At 38.8% G+C, this 23,653-nt stretch overlaps 1 protein-coding gene across 1 annotated transcript in view; it reads right to left on the reverse strand.

Annotated features, from left to right (window-relative positions):
• Window positions 1-404: 404 nt before the first annotated feature.
• LOC126247991 (protein krasavietz) overlaps window positions 405-23,653 on the reverse strand; it is a 57,371-nt gene continuing 34,122 nt past the window's right edge. The window contains exons 8-11 of the mRNA XM_049948577.1: window positions 16,385-16,525; window positions 2,099-2,318; window positions 1,219-1,341; window positions 405-1,096 (exon numbers count right to left, since the gene is read on the reverse strand). Coding sequence (XP_049804534.1) covers window positions 1,068-1,096; window positions 1,219-1,341; window positions 2,099-2,318; window positions 16,385-16,525 — 513 coding nt within the window. The 3' untranslated portion in view covers window positions 405-1,067. The remainder of the gene's footprint in view (window positions 1,097-1,218; window positions 1,342-2,098; window positions 2,319-16,384; window positions 16,526-23,653) is intronic.

Genomic DNA, 23,653 nt, shown 5'->3' on the forward strand with positions numbered 1-23,653 from the left:
TTACATGAGCAATAGTAAAAAACAAACCTGCACTGATAGGTTTTCACTCCACACTGAAAGCATTTAATAGGTTGATAAAAAGGTGTAGTTGTTAATCAAGTGTATGCCTCACAACTGAAACTCACATTGTGCATCTGACATGTAAAGGAATGCAGCTGTGCAACAAATTTTATTTCAAAACCTTGCTATATGCAATAATTTAATACATATATCAATTACCAACTAAGATAGTGCTTTTATATTGTAAATTTAATTCAGACTTTATACACTGCTTTGTATTGCAGATTTTATCTAAAGAATACTTTATCCTCTCTTTTGCTTAAAACAAAACATTTCATTTCAACAAAGAAATATATATATTCGTGCATACAAGGGAGTACACACAAAAAATAAACACACATCAGTTTCTATTAATATGTTTATTAAACCCTTTCCTTGAGGTAATTTGGGAAAGGCTTCCATCTTGTAGATAAAATAAATCTCATTTACAAAGATTCTTTTCTATTTGGCAGCATGATATAAACATTGGCAGACACGGCCGATAACTTCACCAGACAGACTATACCATATAAACAAATATATAAAAAACAGAAGGTGACAATTAATAAACTTCAGTTAGAATTGAGTTACCTTCTAACGTGGTGTGGTATTTTCATCTCTAACGAATTTATTTACATTTTTAAAAATACCAATGCAATAAAAAAATTTAATCAGTGAATTACTAACAAATAAATGACCTTAAGTGTTCTCTTTCAGAACTCAGAAGAAATTTAAGACTATGAACTTTCCTTTATCTCGCTGACATATGACTACTATACAAGAGAAGAATAAGGCACCGCAAGTCAGAGATGAATATACCATTCTCGTTGTTCCTTAAAAGTAAGTTATGAATTAATCCTGTGAGTAATATGCAGTAAAGAAATGGAAACAATTTTTCACAACTGTTGTTCAGTTCAAGAGTTCAGTATTTCTCCGATTTCACTGCATCCTTGAACACTACACCGAGATGACCTTCCAGAAAACTGTTAATTCTGTAACAACAGCAGTTCCACAATTGTTCCTTTTCTTTAGTCTTCCTCCTCACCAGATTCAGATTCTGTAATAGTAGTGCAGGATGTTACATCAGTGCAATAATAGTAATTTCAAAAATATCTTCAATAAAAATCCTTCAAAAATATCTTCAATAAATATCCATAAGTATCAATAATAAGTGTTTACCTTCTTCAGCATTCTGTAGCCACTCGACAAATTTTTTCATTTGGTCCAGAAACATCATCTTTCCTTTCACTGAGTGACCTTCCTTATACCATTTCAAAATTACACCCTCTGACAATACATCAGCTACATGAAACAAATAACAAAAAACTGTTATATACCAGTAATTGAAGGACAACAAATATCATTACTGAACAGAAAATGAAATTTAAATTCTTGTTTCTGGATATATACTACATTGGAAATGGCTATTAGACTTCAGGTCTGTCAAAATCATTTGTTACAACATGTTTCTTTTACTTTATCGTTTGACATCCTAAGAGTAAAGCTTCATCAACCCAAAGGTTGGTTTGAGCAACACAGTGGTCCTATTAGAAGAGGTATGCATGCCATTATCACACCAACTACAGTACTTACCCTGACAATTTTAAGGGGACCCACAGTTCAGTGGCGACTCCGACACACACACACACTGTATGTTGACATTTTCCACATTAACAAATATTTTCTGAGGTGAAAGATGTGATAGAAAGATAGGAATCCTAAGACTGGCACTTCACTACTGAGTCACCCAGCCACACTTAAGTTGGGGCAATAAAACAATTTTGACAGATACGAGAAATTTAATCTGATTCTGTCTACCCTGCAAAACCAAAACCCTGTGTCCACCTAGTGTGATATTAAAAAAAATTACACTAACTTTAGAAGCTGTGCCAGCAAGCCCATGTACGATGCCTCTTGCGTGCATAAATTTCTGGATGACGAGATTGAAGAAAAAGAATAAAATAATTTCACTTTAAACTTAGGTAGTCTATTATTGAACACATCTGTGTGTCTAATTGCTACTAAAATTAAATTAACACACACAAAATGTTCTACTTACTCTTGTAGAATAACAGGATAATTTTCTGGAAAACTTTCATGAAGTTCATATTTCCATAACAATACTCTTGCACTTTGAGCATCAGTGCCAGTTCAGAGCGTGCTGTGGTTGTGAAAGCTTCGAACAAAGGCGTATACTGCTTCAAATGTTTTAGTGCCTGTTCAGCCACCAGTTCTTCCTTTTTATTCCATTCAACTTGTGACATAACTGTTGTCCACACCTACAATAACAAAATGTGTCCTTTTTTGTAAATGAACTCAAAAAATGCAACATGTGACAATACACTAACCCACTGGTAAATATTCTTCACAGAAAAAGGTACTGAAACATACCTTTACAACAGCAGAGGAGAATTAACTTTCTGGACACAAGCCAATGAAAGACTGTCACACACTGCTATTCTGTGCCAATGCAAGCAGCGATTTGAAAATTAAACTGCTGCTTGTTTAGGATTCAGAAACTCCATGAACCTTCAATAAGTGTGAAGTCAAGAAGAGCAGGTTAAATGTGATGTGGAGGTCCAACAGCAAGGCTTGGGTGACATGATCTTTCTTGTGATTGCACCAATGAAGACTTTGGGATTCAGGTGAAAAAAATATTTGCTTGAGATGAATCTTCAACTCTATGTCTTGCTTGTTATGGAGATCGCTCCTGCCCCTTCCCCAGGCCTACAAAATCACCTCCTTGAAGAACTTCAATTCATCAAGATCCAATTACTGCCTCTCAACATCACTCCATTATGCCAGCATATGGACCACAGATGATTTCTAATTTTAAGAAGTTCTACACTAAAACACACTTCGAGCATTGCTTTCAGTTGACTGAAGCTACCAATCTTACTCTCAGAGTTCTGGATATATCACTTCAACATAACTGCATTTGTCAATGCAGGCATGGGAAGGGATCACCAAGAGACCTCTCACTTCCGCCTGATAGAACCTTTGGCCAGTGTGCATTGTTAAAAGTGACAGACGTTTGAGTCAGTACCTGTGGAGCCTGCAGTCAAGAAGATTGTGACTATGGCCAAGAGCATGGAACCAGAAATGGGTAACACTGATATTGATGTGCTTGTGGAAGATTGTGGCCAAGAAAAGACAACCAAAGAGCTTAAGGAGTTGCAGCGTGTTTCAAAGTTTTCACACTAGGAAGCTGTGGAGAGGAGTTCTTCAGAGGAGGAGGAGACAGTAAAGCAGCAATCTTCCGGCACAATAAGAGAAATGCTTAAAGCATGGGAATCAGTTGCTCGTACACTGAAAATCATCACCCTAATAAAGCAGTGGCAATGCGCACAACAAATTTGACAATGCTGTGTCATTTTCGCCACATGTATCAGCAGAAACAATGACCATAGATAGTTCCCTAGTAAAAAAGAATAAGTTATGTATCAAGAATAATAAAGTACAAAATACTATATGTATAATTTCCTTTGAATAAATGGCATGAATAAGATAAAACTTTAATAGCTAAACAGATTTACCCACACGGGCAAGCAATATAGGTCTCTGAACTTTGTTAAAACTAATGCAACATACTTAACTACATTAACTGTTTCAGAGAACTGAGAATTTTTGAAAGTTTATGTAACAACAGATCCTCTTGACAGAATTCTTCTGAAGTGTTAAGCTTTGAAAATGCGTCACTTTATTATTATTGTATACAGAAACATTTCATTATTCTCTTTTAACAGCAACATCAATGAATTCCGAAATTTAGAGTCTAGGTTTTAATATTTTAGCCAACGGCCTTGCCGCAGTGGTAACATCGGTTCCAGTTAGATCACCGAAGTTAAGCACTGTCAGGTTGGGTTAGCATTTGGATGGCTGACCATCTGGTCTGCCGAGCACTGTTGGCAAGTGGGGTGCACTCCACCCTTTTGAGGCGAACTGAGGAGCTACTTGATTGAGAAGTAGCGGCTTCGGTCTCGGAAACTGACATACGGCCGGGAGAGCAGTGTGCTGACCACATGCTCCTCCATATCCGCATCCAGTGATGCCTATGGGCTGAGGATGACACGGCGGGCAGTCAGTACCTTTGGGCCTTCATGGCCTGTGCGGGACCTTTTAGGTTACCTCCTGTGGAGGTACATTCACTACACAGGTATAATGAGTTGTGTGTGTGTGTCACACACAACTGACAGCACTACAAGTATAAAATCTTAAAAATATACAGTATCAGGTTTTTGCTTGCAGTTTTGCCAAAGTGCACACACATCACACGTAGCACACAAAAACCACGTGTGAATTTATTTCACATACACAACATATTACACACATATTTCCTGTACGTGTGGTGAACTTAGTTCTGTAGTGTCACCTGTATTCTGGAAACTTAATTCTTCCAGTAACTAGTAGTTGTTTTGAGAAAAAGGATTATCACTGGTAATTGTCCGATCATCCACTGTTTTACACAACACAAGTTTACACAGGATGTTAAGCTCATTCTCATGTGGTTGCTGCACTAAACAACACAAATAAGAGAGATTGTGTGTCATCCTTTTATAATATTCAAAGTCAACTAATTACGAAAAAGAAATACTAACAGGTCGTCTTCAGACATTTCTACATGTCATTCTTTCTCATTGTCAACACCACCCCTAGTGGTAGTGGGGTCATGTTACTCCCACATAATTTTTATGCAAATAATGAGCCACGTATATGCCAAATTTGGCGGAGATACTCCAGGTGTTCCTGAACTATGTTATGCCTTTTCCCCCAAACCCTCAGCCATATGGATGCTAAGGATGTCTTATTGTCCACAGGGAAGTTTTCCAGGTAGCAAGTGATACGTGGGCAAATCTTAAGAGGAATTTTTTTCCCCCCAGAAACTTCAGAGATAAATCTAGCAACACTGAAAACTAGGGATTTGGTATCTGTTGTGTGTGTGATGTGTGTGTGTGTGTGTGTGTGTGTGTGTTTTTCAGGAGAAGGCCTTCTGGTCGCAAGCTCAAATGTACAGCAGTCTTTTCTTTGTGACTGACTGTCCTTTTCATAGTATTGTTGAACAAACAAATTTTAACTTTTCATATTAGATGGTAAAAAACACTTTCTCTGAAATGATACTAGGTAGAATTAGAAGAAACATTACAATAAACATTTATCCAGAAACAAATACTTTTTCGAGATAGGGGCCTTTTTACTTATGTTGTGAATATGCAGTACGTGATGGTGTACACAGTATCCCTGTTGAAGTTAAATGCTTTGAAATTTATTTTACAGCACATTTTTGTATCTCAGCTATTTTCATGTGAAGTCACTGTTCAGATTTTAAAATTTGTCATAGTGATCCATGCATTTTTGTAGGCCTGCATATTCATCTGCCATGAAGCTGTTGAGCCAGTCACTCAACCTCTTTCAACTCAATGTCATTTCCATAGCATTTTCTGTCCATAAAATCTTTTAACTTTGTGACAGATGGTAATCACCTGAGTCAAGTCCAGGATATAATGCAGGTGTTCAAAAAATACTCATTTAAACTGCAGAACCAAATTCTTCGCCAACACAGCAGAATATGGGTGAATTTTATCATGAATAAGCACAATTCTGATTAACACAATCTATGCAGATTGTTTTGAATGACATGGTGTAGTCTAAAGAGCCTGACAGTGGGTTGCTGCATTTATCATCTCACCTCTGGGCATAAAGTCTCTGAGTAAGATGTCATTTCAATCCCAAAACAGTGTGACCCTGTCATTTTTGATGCTCAGAGTTCTGAATTTTTGATTTTGTTGGTGGTTGTGAAAGATTCCTTTCCAATGACTGGCACTGTTTTTAGATTTTTTATGAGAAATCCGTGTCTTATTACCAATAACAATTTGGTTAAGGAACTTCTTGCCATCCTTGTTGTACAGACTCAGAAAAGTCAGTGCAGCTTTCATTTGTTGATATTTGTGTACATTTGTCAAATGTTCAGGAGAACCCAATGGCATACACTTTTATAGAACCCAAATCACAACTAACAATTGGATAAAGAACTGATTTTGAAACTTCAAGAAATCACAAGCTTAGTCCATCAATAGTGAAAAATCTATACCATTGATTTTTTCTTCAATCAAATGAGATCAATAACAATATGGATTTTAGCTTTCTGACAAGTCCTACCTCAGACGTAGAAAACACATGCACATTTGCAAATCACACAAATGTGGCCACTGTCTTTAGCCACTAAGGTCTGACTGCATCTGACATTAGCAACAATCTAGCTGATGTGGGTAGTAGAGGTAAGAATGAGCACGAGATGGGGAGGGCAAGGGATAGCAGGGTAGGGGCGAATAGTGCTGCCTATGGGACCATGCTTAGCCCTACACTGGGGCCTACGGAAAAAGGGAGAGGAGAGGAGGAGAGAAGTAGAGAAAAGGACAGGACTATGTTGATGTGTTGTTGGGATAGAAGGCTTATGTAGTACTGGAGTTGGGGCAAGAAGGCGATCAGCACAGGGAGGACAGAGACTAACAGAGCCTGAGGCCAGCAGGACTACGGGAATGAAGAAAATGTTGTAGGGAGAGTTCCCACCTGCACAATTCAGAAAAGCTGATGGGAATAATCCAGATGGCACAGGCTGTGAAGCAGTCATCAAACACATTTTGACTGTGGTCATTCATGTATACCAACAGCTTGTGGAACTGTCATGTGGAAGTAGAATGCGGCACAACTTGCAGATAAAATGGTAATTCACATCCCAGTTTTCACAGGACTGAAGTAGGAGGTAGTCCGAAGATGCATGGGACACATCTTGCAACTAGATATATTGAAGGAATATGAGCCATTGGCCAACAGGTTAGGAGCAGGGGTGAGTAGGGAGAGAGAAGGCTATTGCGTAGGTTGGTTGGGTGGCTAAAGACCACTGTGGGAGGGGTGGGAAAGTTATTTCTTATTTCAGGGGCATGATAAGCGGTAGTCACAAGCCTGGCAGACGAAGTGATTCAGTTGCTCCAGTCATGGGTGGTACTGAACCACTAGAGTTGTGCTCCTTTAGGCTGGACAGTGAGTATGTGGGGAATGGCAGCTGGCTGGAGAGACAAGGCACGAGAGGTCCGTTTCTGACAAGGTTCAGAGAATAATTTTGATGCGTGATGGCATCAGGGAGATCCTTGACATATTTGGAGGGTCTGGTACCGCACGCCGTGGATTTTGAATCCGCACCAGACAGCATGGACGTTGAAGACCCCTAGAGACCATCTTGCCGTAAGCCGTGGCGGTATGCGCCTCCTGGTCCACGTTTAATGTGAGGGCACCACAGTGGAACATGTCCCAGCGGCCAATAGCGGCACTCCAATCACGTATTTAAGCGACTGCCTCTCGCTCAGTCAGTAAGTCTAATCTTGGCGTGCATCTATGGACTTCTCGCCTTAGACAGTGTATTTACATTCTTGTTCTGTGTAAGAGCGTATGTGGTTGACTAGTTAGGTTTTCTTGAGACTGCTGTTTCTATCTTGTTGTTGTTGTTGTTTTTTGTAAGGCCCTTCGTTGTTCATGCCCGTCCTCTCCCATTTGTGTTATTATTCGTGGGCTGCTCCGTGGGTCCCACCGCGCTTTCCGTCACATCAACCCCACGACCGTTCCGGTCGCTGTTACAACAGAGGGGGACTACAGATGTGACGACCATGGGTGGTTGGTTGTACAGAAGGGACTTTATGTGGAATGGATAGCAGTCGAAATGGAAGTTTGTGTGTTTTTATGTGGACGGAGGTGGGCCATCCTTGACAACGATTACAGTGGCTTGTTGGGACTGAAGAGGACTAGGTGAAGTGAACTGGGGAGAAGGTGTTCAGGTTCTAGAGTGTCTTCACTGTCATTCCCAATCACAATGATATCATCAACAAATCTGAACCAGGTGAAGGGTTTGGGATTATGGGTGGTTAGGAAGAATTCCTCTAGATGGCACGAGAACAGATTGGCATACGGTGGTGCTATGTGGGTGCCCACTGATGTACTATAGATTTGTTTGTTTGTGCTTTCAAAGGTGGGTGGGGATATAGTTACCCATAGTTATAGTAAACAGGAATGAGGTTGTAGGTTTAGAGTAAGTCAGGAAATGGGAAAAGTAGTGTTCAATAGCAGCAAGACCATGCCCACTGGTGACGTTAGTGTAGAGGGAGGTGGCATTGACATTGCCGAGCATGGTGCCGGATGGTAAAGGAAGAGGAACTGTGGAGAAGTGGTGGAGGAGATGGTCGGTAGGTTACAGGTAATACTTTGAAGGCACTGGTTGACAAGAGAAGTAGTTGTCTCTTTGGGGGCACATTAAACAGCCAACATGGGGGTGGGAGTTCAGTGTGGTTGGTTTTAGGCATTTTAGGAAGCACATAGAAGTTAGGAATGTGTAGAGTTGTGGGGGAGTAGAGAGACTCAGGGGAGATGTTCTGGGATGGATCTACAGATGTCAGGAGGGACTGGAGATCATGCTGCATTTCTGGAAAAGGGCTTGTAGGTGTATCTACAGTCTCTCTGCCACGCGGTTTCTGCAGTTCATAACCAGAGTAGTGGAGACTTTTCTGGTAGGTAGGATTATATGGTGGGGATTAGTTTTTAGATGGTGGATTGAGATTCGCTCTGCAGATGTGAGGTTGGTTTCCCTGTTGAGGGATCTGGGGAATGATGGTGAGGCAAGATCCAATGTTAGGACTCTGGGAAGTTAACAGCATGGTCTTCAGGCAGTGAGAATGGATCCCAACTGTATGGAAGAGTAAACCGGGTTCTACAGGGTTCAACATTGGTTCTGGAGTGAGATTAGTGTCAAAAAACGTGTTTCCACTTTGGAGCTCAACCCCAGCATAATTGAACTTGGGAGTGGTTGGTTGGTTGGTTTTGGGGAAGGAGACCAGACAGCGTGGTCATCGGTCTCATCGGATTAGGGAAGGATGGGGAAGGAAGTCAGCCGTGCCCTTTCAGAGGAACCATCCCGGCATTTGCCTGGAGTGATTTAGGGAAATCACGGAAAACCTAAATCAGGATGGCCGGACGCGGGATTGAACCGTCGTCCTCCCGAATGCGAGTCCAGTGTCTTACCACTGCGCCACCTCGCTCGGTACTTGGGAGTGGGGCAAGAGGTAAGATCTCTGGAAAGGACAAACTTCTGTGAGACTGAGGCTTTATCCACGTTCGCCAGTCACAATTGATGGCCAGCCTGAGCATTCTTTATCACTAATGTTCATTCGTCTACAACTAAACTTTATGCACCATTCTGGAACACATGGCAGAAATAGAAATAAAATATTCATTTGGGTTTTGGTCGTGTTAGTTGGTTCAGTTTAGTTTGGATCACTGGTACTATTTCATTTGCATCCTGTAAACATCACAATGTTCTGTTAAAGGATTCTCTCTTTTTTTGATGAATCTGACTTTATGCAATTCTGGTCACTGTGTAGAATTGTTTGGACCAGCAATGCCCATCTGGACTTCTCTGAAGCACCTTCTTTGCTGCAGGAAAACAGCTACCAAATGATGACTGAACTTGTATATTCATTTTCTACCACCCATTTCCAGCTGTTTATTGCATAACTGCATTTACAATTCAGTCCATTAACATGATGCTAATACATTCTTTCTCTATGAGAACTCAAACCAGAGCACCATTGATCTAACAGCAATACAAAAGCTTTCCTACATAAATATAAATAACAAATAACAACTTGTTTTTCACCCAAGAGATTCCATAATCCCGTTTATTCTGTGCATGTCTTCTGGGTCAATGGACAGCATACCAAATGTCCAACATAATCAGCATTCTCCTGGCTTCCATACAACGGGCTGCATCTTCCCTTGTACGTCCTCTCTGTGTGGACAGCAGTTCTGTCAATATTTGACCCCCCTATTTTACTTAAACATAAGAAACATCTTTAGCTGATGCGACAATTCTTCAAATAGTGGAGCAAGACTTGATCCACAATTCCTGTTACATTACAAGCAGAAGCTTCAGTCATCACATTTCCATGAATTTGCATTTTTTATCTATTAATTTTGACAGAACAGACTTTTATTGCAGTCAGAAACGACCGTTAATTTTATCACTCATTTTAAAATTGCACTCTCTCTGTAGCTGAATGATTAGTGCCGCTGTCTTCAGTACAGAAGGAGTTGGGTTCATTCATTACCAGTACCTCATCAGATTTTTTATTTATTATTATTATTTTACAAATTTGGCCGTTAAAGACCGTGAAAACAGTTATTTCTTGCGCTTCTGGGAAGTCTTCTTTCTCTCAGTCCCCACTTCTTTCATTCTTGCGCTGAAGGCGGCTTTTCTCTCTTCAGACCATTTCGTTCCACAAGTCTTCTTAATTTTCACACCGAAACCCGTGAATGAATTCAGTTTTTTTTCTAAAAAGGTTTCTGTTAAATATTGTTTCCTGATCTATGTCCATTTCTTTTAGATCTCTTTCTGTGTTGATAAACCATAAATTTTTATTTTTTAGATTTGCGATGTACGAAAATATTTGTTTTGTAAGCCTATTCGGGTTCATCCTCATGATGTGAGCATAAAAGGAGCATCTTCTTTTTCTAATTTCGTCTGTAATTTTGCTGCACTTCGTATACACTTCTTTGTTGCTTTTTAGTCTGTATACAGGCTTGCCTTGATCATCTGTTATTTTCCTGTGTCCAAGAATTGTCCTCACAATTCTTCTTTCACGATTTTCTATCTGTTCCGCGTATGTAAAATTTGCCAGTGTTTCTGATGCATATAGTATCTGCGGTCTAATGACAGTCTGGTAGTGTCCGAGTTTAATGTTTTTGGATATACATTTTTTTGAATACATTTGTCTGCAGTAGTGAGTTGCTGTCTCTAGTTTTTGTATTCTAGCCCTGCAGGCTGGATGACCTTTTGCCACAGGCTGAATTAGTTCACCAAGATATTTAAAACGTTTAGACACCTGTATTTTCCCGTATTTCGTAGTTATTTTCTTTGGTGGATTTTTGATATTTGTAATGATTTCTGTCTTTTCAAATGAAATTTGCAAGCCTGCTTTTTCAGCAGTTTCTTTAAGTAATTCTATTTGTTTTATTGTGTCGTTTTGTGTGTAAGCTAAACAGGCGAGATCGTCAGCGAAGGCAAAACAGTTTGTTTCAATGGCTTTGTAGCACTTCCCTCCAATCTGGACTTTCTCAACTCCATGTTTTTGCGTGAGTTTTCTCCATTCTGCTATGACTTTATCCAGAACACAGTTGAAGAGTACCGGGGACATCGCATCTCCTTGTCTGACGCCGGTTTTGACCTCGAAATGCCGTGAAATTTCTCCTTGGAATTTTACTTTTGATGTTGTATTTGTTAATGTTTCTTTGATTATGGTGATTGTTGTTTCATCTATTTCATATTCTCAAAGTGTTTTGATGAGTGTGTCCCTATCGATTGAGTCATAAGCTTTTTTGAAATCAATGAATGTTATGAAATATTTCTTGCTCCTTGTAGATAACTAGTTCATTGTTGTTTTGAGGTTAAAAATTTGTTCGGCGCAGGATCTTCCTGGTCTGAAGCCAGCTTGATATTCTCCAAGTTTTCCCTCTATAATTGGTGATACACGATTGAGCAGGGCTTTTGATAGAATTTTTTATGGGACTGGGAGAAGCGATATTCCACGATAGTTGTTAACATACCTTTTGCCACCTTTTTTAAACAAAGGGTGAAATAGGGCAGGTTTCCCATACTTGTTCAAGTTCTTTGTGTAGTGCTTCTACTGATGTTTCTCCCCCAAGCTTGAGCATTTCTGCTGTAATTGTGTCTTCTCCACATGCTTTCCTGTTTTTGAGATTTTTGATTATGTTTGTGATTTCCTCTCGTGCCGGAGGTGTTGAATGTGTTGGTAATGTTTCAGGTTGCGTAAAACAGAGTCTGGATGGGTGTTTGGCAGTTTAGGAGTGTCTCAAAATATTCAGCCAGGATTTCACAGTTTTCAGTATTGTTGGTGGCGAGAGTCTTATTATTTCTCATAAGGTTTAGGCAAGGGGACTGGTATCCTCGGAGTTTCTGGTTGAATGTTTTGTACCAAGCTGTCGTGTTGCATTTCTTGAAATTCTCTTCGATTGAGTCCAGTTGTTTTTCATATTGTCTCTTGGTGTTGCGAATAGTTTTCGAGGCATTCTTTCTGGCTTGCTTAAATTCATCAAAGTTGTTTTCAGTTTTATGTGAGTTCCACTTTTTCCAGGCTTTAAGTCTTTCATGCAGAACTTCATTACAGTTGCTGTCCCACCACGGGTGTCTCGGTTTGCTCTTTTTTGGAAAGGTTGTTTCTGTTGCCTCAATCAAGTTGTTCTGAAATTCTTGGAGGTTTTGTGAAGGGGAGAATGTCTTTAGTTTTTCCTGAAAATCCTTGAGGTTATTATTATTATTATTATTATTATTATTTCTTTTCTTTCTCAGACGTTATGTCTGGTTAAAAATGGAAAGTGACGCGGATCTTGATCAAGCGCGACTTCTTTTTAACTGTACGGTATATGTCACATTGCATTCAGGAACTTTCGGGTAATTGAACAAGTATCAATAATTACAGATTTCTGTAGTTATATATAAGTTTGGATGTAGCTGTATTGCGTTGATGTACTGGTGGATATTGTGAGGTATGACTCCTGTAGTTGATATTATAATTGGTATAATGTCAACTTTATCCTGATGCCACGTGTCCTTGACTTCTTCAGCCAGTTGGATGTATTTTTCAATTTTTTCTCCTGTTTTCTTCTGTATATTTGTTATATTGGGTATAGATATTTCGATTAGTTGTGTTAATTTCTTCTTTTTATTGGTGAGTATGATGCCAGGTTTGTTATGTGGTGTTGTTTTATCTGTTATAATGGTTCTGTTCCAGTATAATTTGTATTCATCATTCTCCAGTACATTTTGTGGTGCATACTTGTATGTGGGAACGTGTTGTTTTATTAGTTTATGTTGTATGGCAAGTTGTTGATGTATTATTTTTGCTACATTGTCATGTCTTCTGGGGTATTCTGTGTTTGCTAGTATTGTACATCCGCTTGTGATGTGATCTACTGTTTCTATTTGTTGTTTGCAAAGTCTGCATTTATCTGTTGTGGTATTAGGATCTTTAATAATATGCTTGCTGTAATATCTGGTGTTTGTTGTTTGATCCTGTATTGCAATCATGAATCCTTCCGTCTCACTGTATATATTGCCTTTTCTTAGCCATGTGTTGGATGCGCCTTGATCGATGTGTGGCTGTGTTAGATGATACGGGTGCTTACCATGTAGTGTTTTCTTTTTCCAATTTACTTTCTTCGTATCTGTTGATGTTATGTGATCTAAAGGGTTGTAGAGGTGGATACGAAATTGTAGTGCTGTAGCCGATGTATTTATATGAGTGATTGTTTTGTTTCTGCTCGTTCTATAAAGAATTTTCTTAAATTGTCTACCTGTCCATAATGTAGGTTTTTTATGTCGATAAATCCCCTTCCTCCTTCCTTTCTGCTTAATGTGAATCTTTCAGTTGCTGAATGTATGTGATGTATTCTATATTTGTGGCATTGTAATCGTGTAAGTGTATTGAGTGCTTCTAGGTCTGTGTTACTCCATTTCACTACTACAAATGAGTAGGCCAATATTGGTATAGCATAAGTATTTATAGCTTTTGTCTTGTTTCTTGCTGTCAATTATGTTTTCAGTATTTTTGTTAGTCTTTGTCTATATTTTTCTTTTAGTTCTTCTTTAATATTTGTATTATCTATTCCTATTTTTTGTCTGTATCCTAGATATTTATAGGCATCTGTTTTTTCCATCGCTTCTATGCAGTCGCTGTGGTTATCCAATATGTAACCTTCTTGTTTAGTGTGTTTTCCCTTGACTATGCTATTTTTGTTACATTTGCCTGTTCCAAAAGGCATATTTATATCATTGCTGAATTCTTCTGTTATCTTTAGTAATTGGTTGAGTTGTTGATTTGTTGCTGCCAGTAGTTTTAGATCATCTATGTATAGCAAATGTGTGATTTTGTGTGGATATGTTCCAGTAATATTGTATCCATAATTTGTATGATTTAGCATGTTGGATAGCGGGTTCAGAGCAAGGCAGAACCAGAAAGGACTTAATGAGTCTCCTTGGTATAATCCACACTTAATCTGTATTGGCTGTGATGTGATATTATTTGAATTTGTTCGGATATTAAGTGTGGTTTTCCAATTTTTCATTACTATGTTTAGGAACTGTATCAATTTAGGATCTACTTCGTATATTTCCAATATTTGTAGTAACCATGAGTGAGGTACACTATAAAAAGCTTTTTGGTAATCAATGTATGCGAAGTGCAGCGACCTTTGTTTAGTTTTAGCTTGATATGTCACCTCTGCATCTATTATCAGTTGCTCTTTACACCCTCGTGCTCCTTTGCAACAGCCTTTTTGTTCTTCATTTATAATTTTGTTCTGTGTTGTATGTGTCACTGATTTCTGTGTAATGACTAAAGTTAATATTTTGTATATTGTTGGTAGGCATGTTATGGGGCGATATTTTGCTGGGTTTGCTGTGACTGCTTGATCTTTAGGTTTCAGATAAGTTATTCCCTGTGTAAGTGTATCAGGGAATGTGTATGGGTCTGCAATGTAACTGTTAAATAATTTATGAATATAATAGAGGGAAACATTCCACGCGGGAATAATTTAGTTGGATGTGAATGTGTTGAGGTGAACTTCTTTAGCCAGAAATTTGCTGTTTTATCTTTTCCAGGGGCTTTCCAATTGTGCGTAGAATTAATTGCTCGGGTGACTTCATGTTGCAAAATTATCACTTCAGGCATTTGTGGTATGATCTTGTATGTGTGTGTTTCTGCTTGTATCCACTGTGCATGTCTGTTATGTTGTACCGGGTTTGTTGCTCCAGAAGTGTTCCATGTCTGTTATGTTTGGTGGATTGTCTATTTTAATGTGTGTGTTATCCATTGTCTGGTAAAATTTCTTTTGGTTTGTGTTGAATGTTTGGTTTTGTTTCCTTCTGTTTTCACTTTTTTTGTATCTTCTAAGTCGTTTGGCCAATGCTTGTAATTTCTGCTTCTTTTCATCTAATTACTCTATCGCTTCTTGTTGTGAGATTTTACCTAACCTTTTTCTTTTTTTGTCTGATATTTTTCTTATAAACCGTGTTAGCTGTCCGATGTCTTTTCTCAGTTTTTCCTATTCTGATCTGTAGCCTGTGTTGCCATGCTGGTTTTGTGGGTTTCTTCTGTGTGTTGGTTGGTTCTGATCTCTGCCTAGTGTGTATATTTAGAGTAGTGAGTGCTCCTATATAAACCAGTAGTTGTAACTCTTCCATCGTTGTGTTTTCATTTATCTTGTTGTGTATTATTGTGTTGATAGTTTTTATTGTTTTTTCTACTTGTGGGTTATTTGGCGGTCTATGCAAGAGTGGTCTAATGTCTGTATTTGTGTGTTTGTATTCTATATATGTCAGCTGAAATTTTTCCTCTATATTATTATTATTATTATTATTATTATTATTATTAATAGAGGTACGGAGGTCTAACAGTGTTCACTTGGCCTCATGAGGTCAAATGAGAAGCTGCTTGAAACAAGAAGCAGTGTCAACGTCAGGAATTATCTACTGGCGTAACAGCTAGAGGGATTGGCAACGTGCTGATCACATGTACCACATCACAGATCGTCCCTTTTACTGTCTTGTAGACAGCAGTTAGTACAATCCACAAGTAGTATTCACATTTCACATACAAACACCACCCCTCCTTTCTGTTAGTGTCACACTGGCACCAATGATTAGTATCTTTTGACACAGAGGTGAGGGGAGAACTGCACGGCTCGTCTGATCGAAAAATTCTTTACTTGTATTATGACACTCTTACACACGAGCATGCATCCCATTCAAGTGCCATCGTGTATTTTTGAATGTATGCATGCAAGAGGAGGGGGCTGAAGGATGTTCAAGAATTGTTGGTAGACACATGAATACCAACTGGAATGTCAAGAGACAGGTGGCTATCTATGAATGTTTCTTTCTGAAACCATGTTTATAGGACTTTTGTTGTTGATTACAGATGAGATTACAAATCCTTGCACAGTAACAATGAGAGGATGACCATTTTTATTAGTTCGCAAAATGAACAATGTTATTGAACATTTGATTATTGAGACTACTATACACACCAATTAACAAAAACAAAATGACAGCTCAAGTATAATTTTATCTACTGTTCTCACTTGCTATGAATTTGCCATCTGCATCCCAATGGGAAACAATTTACACAACAACAAACAAGAAATTATCTTCTAATAATAATAATTATTAATGTAATATCATAAAAGGGATCAACTCCTGACATTCAATCAGGAAGAAAACATTACTCACCAATGTAATTGTTTCATGCTCAGGTATTACACTTTTTGCTGCCATTTCCTTTATATCTGCAATAATTTCTTTGATGGGTCGATATTCTGAAAGTTGTTCCTCCAGTTGTTGCTGCAGGTCACGTTTTGCCTCTTGACTTGCCTACAAGGTTTATTTGGAACAAATTCATTAGCTTCTTAAGCCCTTGTCTCATTTATTTATTATATTGGATAAAACATCAACTGCCCTTACAGTTTTTAAGGAGAAAAAAATGTTGCATAGAAATGCAATATTTGAGACACACAAATCTAAAAACATTGTTAAATGAATGCAACATGAGGACACACACAGTGCAAATTGCACTTCTGTTTTACTCACAGAGCTATAATATAAGCTGCCAGACTCCAAATGATTTCATGTTAAAATTAACTATCTTCTTTTAGTGTGGAAAATAATGCTTCAAGTTTTCTTGTTACTATACCCTTTGTGTCAGACTTTTTGTTCGCATTTCGACTTACTTAGTTAACAGTGTTAAGACTGCAGAGTAAGCTTCCAGTATTGACAATGGCCATACATGCTCCAAAACTGAATTAAATTGCTTGGAACAGTTAAGGCAGACAGACATGTATAGCTATGTTCCTCACCTTGGAAACTGTGTGCATTTAGAGAAGGGAGGATTTAGAAAACCCTAAAAGATGAAAATACTGCAACTGATACCAGCCAGAGTTGGTAATTACAAAACAGCAAAGTATCACTAAGATATTCTGTCCTGTTTATTCTTCCCAATTCTTCCTATAATTTTTTTTCACTTTTTCCCCCTTCCTCGCTTTTTCACATACTGTTTCACCACGTGTTTCTCACTAATGTCCGCTTTGAGATATTGATCACAATTTGCTCGGAAATTGAAGTGTGTGACATAATTCAAAATCTTTTACTGTTATAAATTATCTGTCCCGTTTTCCACTGTGCTTATCTTCCAATCTTGGGTTCTGACTGACTAATCCTCTTTTTGTTTGATTTCTGTATGTTTCAATACCTATGATTTTCTTAGTCTCCTTTATCTCATACCAAGATGAGCTGATCTCTCATTCTGTTCCTGTATTCATGCTTTAACATTTTCCATTAGAAGCGGAGCTATGTACATCTTAGAGAGAAAGTAATCTCGTATTCCACTAGTATTTTCTACATTTGTACTTCCACATCACATTGTATTTTTAATACAATTTTTTCCCAATTCAATTAACTACAGTTAAAAAGCATAATAAGCTTTATTAGGAATTTTTCTTATCTAGTTTAACAACAACTGTCTCACACAAACATGTTTAACTTTTATAGGAGAGAGAATCTGGCAGACGTAAATGGAAAATGGCACAGACAAAGCAGCAAGAGAGAATAATAATGGAGTTTGTTTGGAATAAGGACGAATGTTTTGTGGAAGAAATTAATCTAGAAATATTCAAAAGCACCATGTACAGCAAGTGGGAGGGTGGTGCACTCTTCTACAGTCCACATTTGCTTTTGTAACGTATAATAAGTCCTCTGAATTATACTCATATTGCACAAATTACTATGCTGTTTTAGGAAAATGTTCTGACACGTGATGTGATGTCCACTACTGTCACTAAAGAGTTAGTCCCTGTACTGAGTCCCAATACACACTGTTTTGATCCACCCCAAAATTCGAAAAAATATACTTATTTTGCTCGAAATGAATAGCCCATTCCTTAATAATAATGTACCGTATTTACTCAATAAGATGAGGTTCTCCTAAATTTGTCACCTGAAAAATACAGGGTCATTTTTAATTCGGGTATAGTGTCAGATCAATATTTTTACGTTGTTTAATAACTTAATATAGGATTCCATCTTACCTTTACAGAGGAAACTTTGGCAATTGATGTCACATGCAGATTTATTTTGAAAAATATGGAAAGGTTAGATGAGGAACAGTGACACCAGCTTGGCTGAGAATTAGGACAAATGTGGTGAGTGGATGGTGGGCGAGCAGCATATTTCATTGTGGCGGCAACCATGAGTATGTAAATCACGTACTTTGGTTTTTTGGAACATGTAGCATGGTTAAACTGCAGTTTGGGTTAATCCACTTGTGGCCAGAATAAAATTCATGTTAAAACTGGATAAATACTCAACAACAGACTACATTTATGCAGGAGATAGAAGAAGTATAGGTATGAACCAATGGCTTAATTATTGTTTCATGACTCACTGTAATTAACGATTGCTGTGAGGTATGATGATTCTGTGCACCCAATGCGAAAGCAGAGTGCAAAGGACATGTCTGGACAATATAGTCTCAAACACTGATGTCGATATAGATGTGAAATCTGCTACATATTTGGGAGGAGGAAGCTATGCGCTCAAGCTCCATTGTAATCACAACATATGTGGAAGAATCAGTCATATATTTGTGACAACGATGATTATTAATTCCACTGCTGTTTAGTATACAGGGTGATCCATTGATAGTGACCGGGCCAAATATCTCACGAAATAAGCATCAAACGAAAAAGCTACAAAGAACGAAACTCGTCTAGCTTGAAGGGGGAAACCAAATGGCACTATGGTTGGCCCGCTAGATGGCGCTGCCATAGGCCAAACGGATATCAACTGCATTTTTTAAAACTAGGAACCCCCATTTTTTATTACATATTCGTGTAGTACGTAGAGAAATATGAATGTTTTAGTTGGACCACTTTCTTCGCTTTGTGATAGATGGTGCTGTAATAGTCACAAATTAGTATGTGGTATCACTTAACATTCTGCCAGTGCAGACGGTATTTGCTTTGTGATACATTACCCGTGTTAAAATGGACCATTTACCAAATGTGGAAAAGGTCAATATCATGTTGATGTATGGCTACTGTGATCAAAATGCCCAAAGGGCATGTGCTATGTACGCTGCTCGGTATCCTGGACAATGTCATCCAAGTGTCCGGACCGTTCGCTGGATAGTTACGTTATTTAAGGAAACAGGAAGTGTTCCGCCACATGTGAAATGTCAACCACGACCTGCAACAAATGACGATTCCCAAGTAGGGTTTTAGCTGCTGTCGCGGCTAATCTACCCATCAGTAGTAGACAAATTGCGCGAGAATCAGGAATCTCAAAAATGTCGGTGTTGAGAGAATTCTACATCAACATCGATTGCACCCGTACCATATTTCTATGCACCAGGAATTGCATGGCGACGACTTTGAACGTCGTGTACAGTTCTGCCACTGGGCAAAAGAGAAATAACAGGACGATGACAAGTTTTTTGCACGCGTTCTATTTAGCGACGAAGCGTCACTCACCAACCGCGGTAACGTATACCGGCACAATATGCACTATTGGGCAACAGAAAATCCACGATGGCTGCGACAAATGGAACATCAGCGGCCTTGGCGGGTTAATGTATGGTGCGGCATTATTGGAGGAAGGATAACTGGCCCCCATTTCAGCGATGGCAATCTAAATGGTGCAACGTATGCTGATTTCCTACGTAATGTTCTACCGATTTTGCTACAGGATGGTTCACTGCATGACAGAATGGCGATGTACTTCCGACATGATGGATGTCCGGCACATAGCTTGGTTGAAGCGGTATTGAATAGCATATTTCATGACAGGTGGATTGGTCGTCAAAGCACCATACCATGGCCCGCACGTTCACCGGATCTGACGTCCCCGGATTTCTTTCCGTGGGGAAAGTTGAAGGATATTTGCTATCGTGATCCACCAACAACACCTGACAACATGCGTCCGTGCGTTGTCAATGCTCGTGCGAACATTACGGAAGGCGAACTACTCGCTGTTGAGAGGAATGTCGTTACACATACTGCCAAATGCACTGAGGTTGAAGAACATCATTTTGAGCTTTTATTGCATTAATGTGGTATTTACAGGTAATGACGCAGTAACAGCATGCGTTCTCAGAAATAAGTTCACAAAGGTGCATGTATCACATTGGAACAACCGAAATAAAATGTTCAAACATACCTACGTTTTGCATTTTAATTTAAAAAACCTACCTGTTACCAACTTTTCGTCTAAAATTGTGAGCCATATAATTGTGACTATTACAGCGCCATCTATCACAAAGCGAAAAAAGTGGTCCAACTAAAACATTCGTATTTCTTTACACACTATACGAATATGTAATAAAAAATGGGGGTTCCTATTTAAGAAAACACAGTCGCTATCTGTCTGGCCTATGGCAGCGCCATCTAGCGGGCCAACCATAGCGCCATCTGGTTTCCCCCTTCAAGCTAGACAAGTTTCGTTCTTTGTAGTTTTTTCGTTTGACGCTTATTTCATGAGATATTTGGCCTGGTCACAATCAATAGACCACCCTGTATACAGTACGTCAACTTTAATTTGCCGATGAGCTTCCTAGTTCTGAAGTCAATAGGCATATGGATACTTAGGGTGGTAGCCATCTGTTGCAGCTACAGCCAACCTTAACTTGTTAACAATGATGTATGAGATACTATTGTTGACTGCTGTGTTATTGTGTTGTATTTTATTCTATTTCATTCCGTTTCCTTTCCTGGTGGTAAGTGTACGTAGTTGTTGCAGTTATGATTTTCATTAAACATTTCAATACACATGTCAATTTCCATTTTGATTATGAACAACATTTAAGTGACCTTTACTTCAATGAGCAACTACTGCTATCATGGATGCATAAGCCATATTGCAGGAAGTAGCTTAGGTGGGGCATGTTACATTGCCTCACCTACACTTAATACACTGTAGAAAGATATTGGTCCTTTTCTTGCTGCTCACTGGTTAAGCGAAACTATCAACCCAGATAATGATACCAACTATGAAGATAACAGATGACTGACTTAAAAATCAAAAAGAAAGGGAAGAAAAAAATTAATGTAAATCACTTTTGTTTATTTCATTTCTCTTTGTTTTATCAAATTATATGATATCCTCAATTTGAGTGGGGAACATTCACAAATAATTGGTATTTTCAGACATGTATTCTTTGTTTGAAAGTTTATCCAAATTCTGTGCACAGGTACTGTAGGTCTGTTTATTTCTTGAAGTAGTCTGTGATGTTGGTCTGTTCTGAGAGGAAATAACATTTTTTTCACATGTCACGTCAGTATGTCTTGCAGTAATAATTTTATTGTACTGAAATCTTCTGTGGTCCATATAATTTACGAGAGTGGTTTGAAAAGTTCTCAGAATCACTACGAGAGGTCAGCAAGATTTGAGCAGTGATTAAGTACTTCATAAAGAAATGTATGAAAGCAAAGGGTTTTCATGCTGATTTCCAGGATACTATAGGGGACTCTGCTCCTTTATATTCAACTGTTGCCAAGAGGACAAATGAATTTAAATTTGGTTGGGAGAGCTTAGATGATCTGCACAGTGGTCGGCCAAGATGTGTCACTACTCCAGAAATCATTGCGAAAGTGCACAAAATGGTCATGGAGGACCGCCGATTGAAAGTGCGTGAAATTGCTCATGCTTGCCAGATGTAATCTGAAAGGGTACATCACATTTCAACTTAAGAATTACAAATGAAAAAAAATTATCTGCAAGATGGATGCTGCAACTCTTGACCGTGCGTCAAAGACATGTGCCATCACCGTGGCAAAATTAAATGAACTAAGGTATGAATTGTTGCCACACCCACCTTATTCACCTGATATGGCTGTGTCAGACTTCCACCTCTTCCCAAAACTAAAAATTTTTCTTGGTGGATGAAGATTCACTTCAAACGAAGAACTGATAGCCGGAGTTGACAACTATTTTGCAGGCCTGGTGGAAACTCATTTTCGAGATGGGATCAAGGCACTAGAACATGGTTGGACCGGGTGCATTAATTTGCAAGGAGACTACATTGAAAAATAAAAGAGTTTCAGTGATGCAAGTACTTTTTTGTATTCCATTCTTAGCACTTTTCAAACCACCCTCTTAGAATAGTATCAACACACTGAAATGCAATATAGTGACTGATATGGTCAATGTCTTCACAATTACTGTCTTTTTGTTTTGCTTTGTAGCAGCAGTCAAAATTTCAGCATCACTCGTGTACTGGAAGCTGGGTTCACATGCATCTATCTTCAGCTAATCATTCAAGTTTTCTTCATCAACATCATCAAAACCATTGTCAACAGAGCAATTATTTGTGCAGTTGTTATTTCTTCACCACTGAAACCTTGCAAATCACTTTGTCCTACATCTGGAAGAATTTTCCTCCACAGTCTAACTACTGTATATGGCTTGACTTCCGCCAGGCATCAGAAATCTCGTGTATGGCATCTAGAATTGGTAACTTCTTAAAGAATGCCACAAAATCACGCTCGTCAACTAGGATTCTCAGTAAACCAACCCAGTAATGCCATTTTACCATGCAATTATGTCGTGGTCCATTGGCTGTATAATGGCAGTCACATTAGGAAGTGAAAACTTAGGTTATGATGAAACCATCAGGTACGAGAATCTTCTTCATCAGGATTTAAAGGAGCATTATCAAATAACAGAACAGGCTTCTCTGACAAGCCTCTCTCTTCTAGAAATCACTGAACTTCTTGTACAAAATGTGTGTGGAACCAATTTTAAATTTTCAAAACAGACCACTCTTGAAACTTTCTGGCAGATTAAAACTGTGTGCCCGACCAAGACTCGAACTCGGGACCTTTGCCTTTCGCAGGCAAGTGCTCTACCATCTGAGCTACCGAAGCATGACTCACGCCCGGTACTCACAGCTTTACTTCTGCCAGTATCTCGTCTCCTACCTTCTAAACTTTACAGAAGCTCCCCTGCGAATCTTGCAGAACTAGCACTCCTGAAAGAAAGGATACTGCGGAGACATGGCTTAGCCACAGCCTGGGGGATGTTTCCAGAATGAGATTTTCACTCTGCAGCTGCAGAGTCTCGGTCGGGCACACAGTTTTAATCTGCCAGGAAGTTTCATATCAGCGCCCACTCCGCTGCAGAGTGAAAATCTCATTCCAGACCACTCTTGTCTGCGCTATAAATTTTTCCTGAGTTAAATTCTCTTCTTCTACAAATTTCTGAAACTCTTCGAAGAAGGAATCAGCTGCCCCAACATTTGAACTAAGCTGCTCTCTTTCACCACAAGTTTGCAAATCCTGTGACGTTGTCTAAATCTGGTTAGTCATCCAGGTGAGCGATTAAATTCTCTCTCTAACCCTAGGTCAAAACGAAAAAATTTAGCTTTTGGCACACATCACGAACCTGTGACACCTTCTGACTGTTTTTGGATAAACCACTGCAAAAGATCAGCATTCAATTCAACTGCAGATT

This window comes from Schistocerca nitens, chromosome 1, assembly GCF_023898315.1.
Source record: "Schistocerca nitens isolate TAMUIC-IGC-003100 chromosome 1, iqSchNite1.1, whole genome shotgun sequence".
Lineage (NCBI taxonomy): Eukaryota > Metazoa > Arthropoda > Insecta > Orthoptera > Acrididae > Schistocerca > Schistocerca nitens.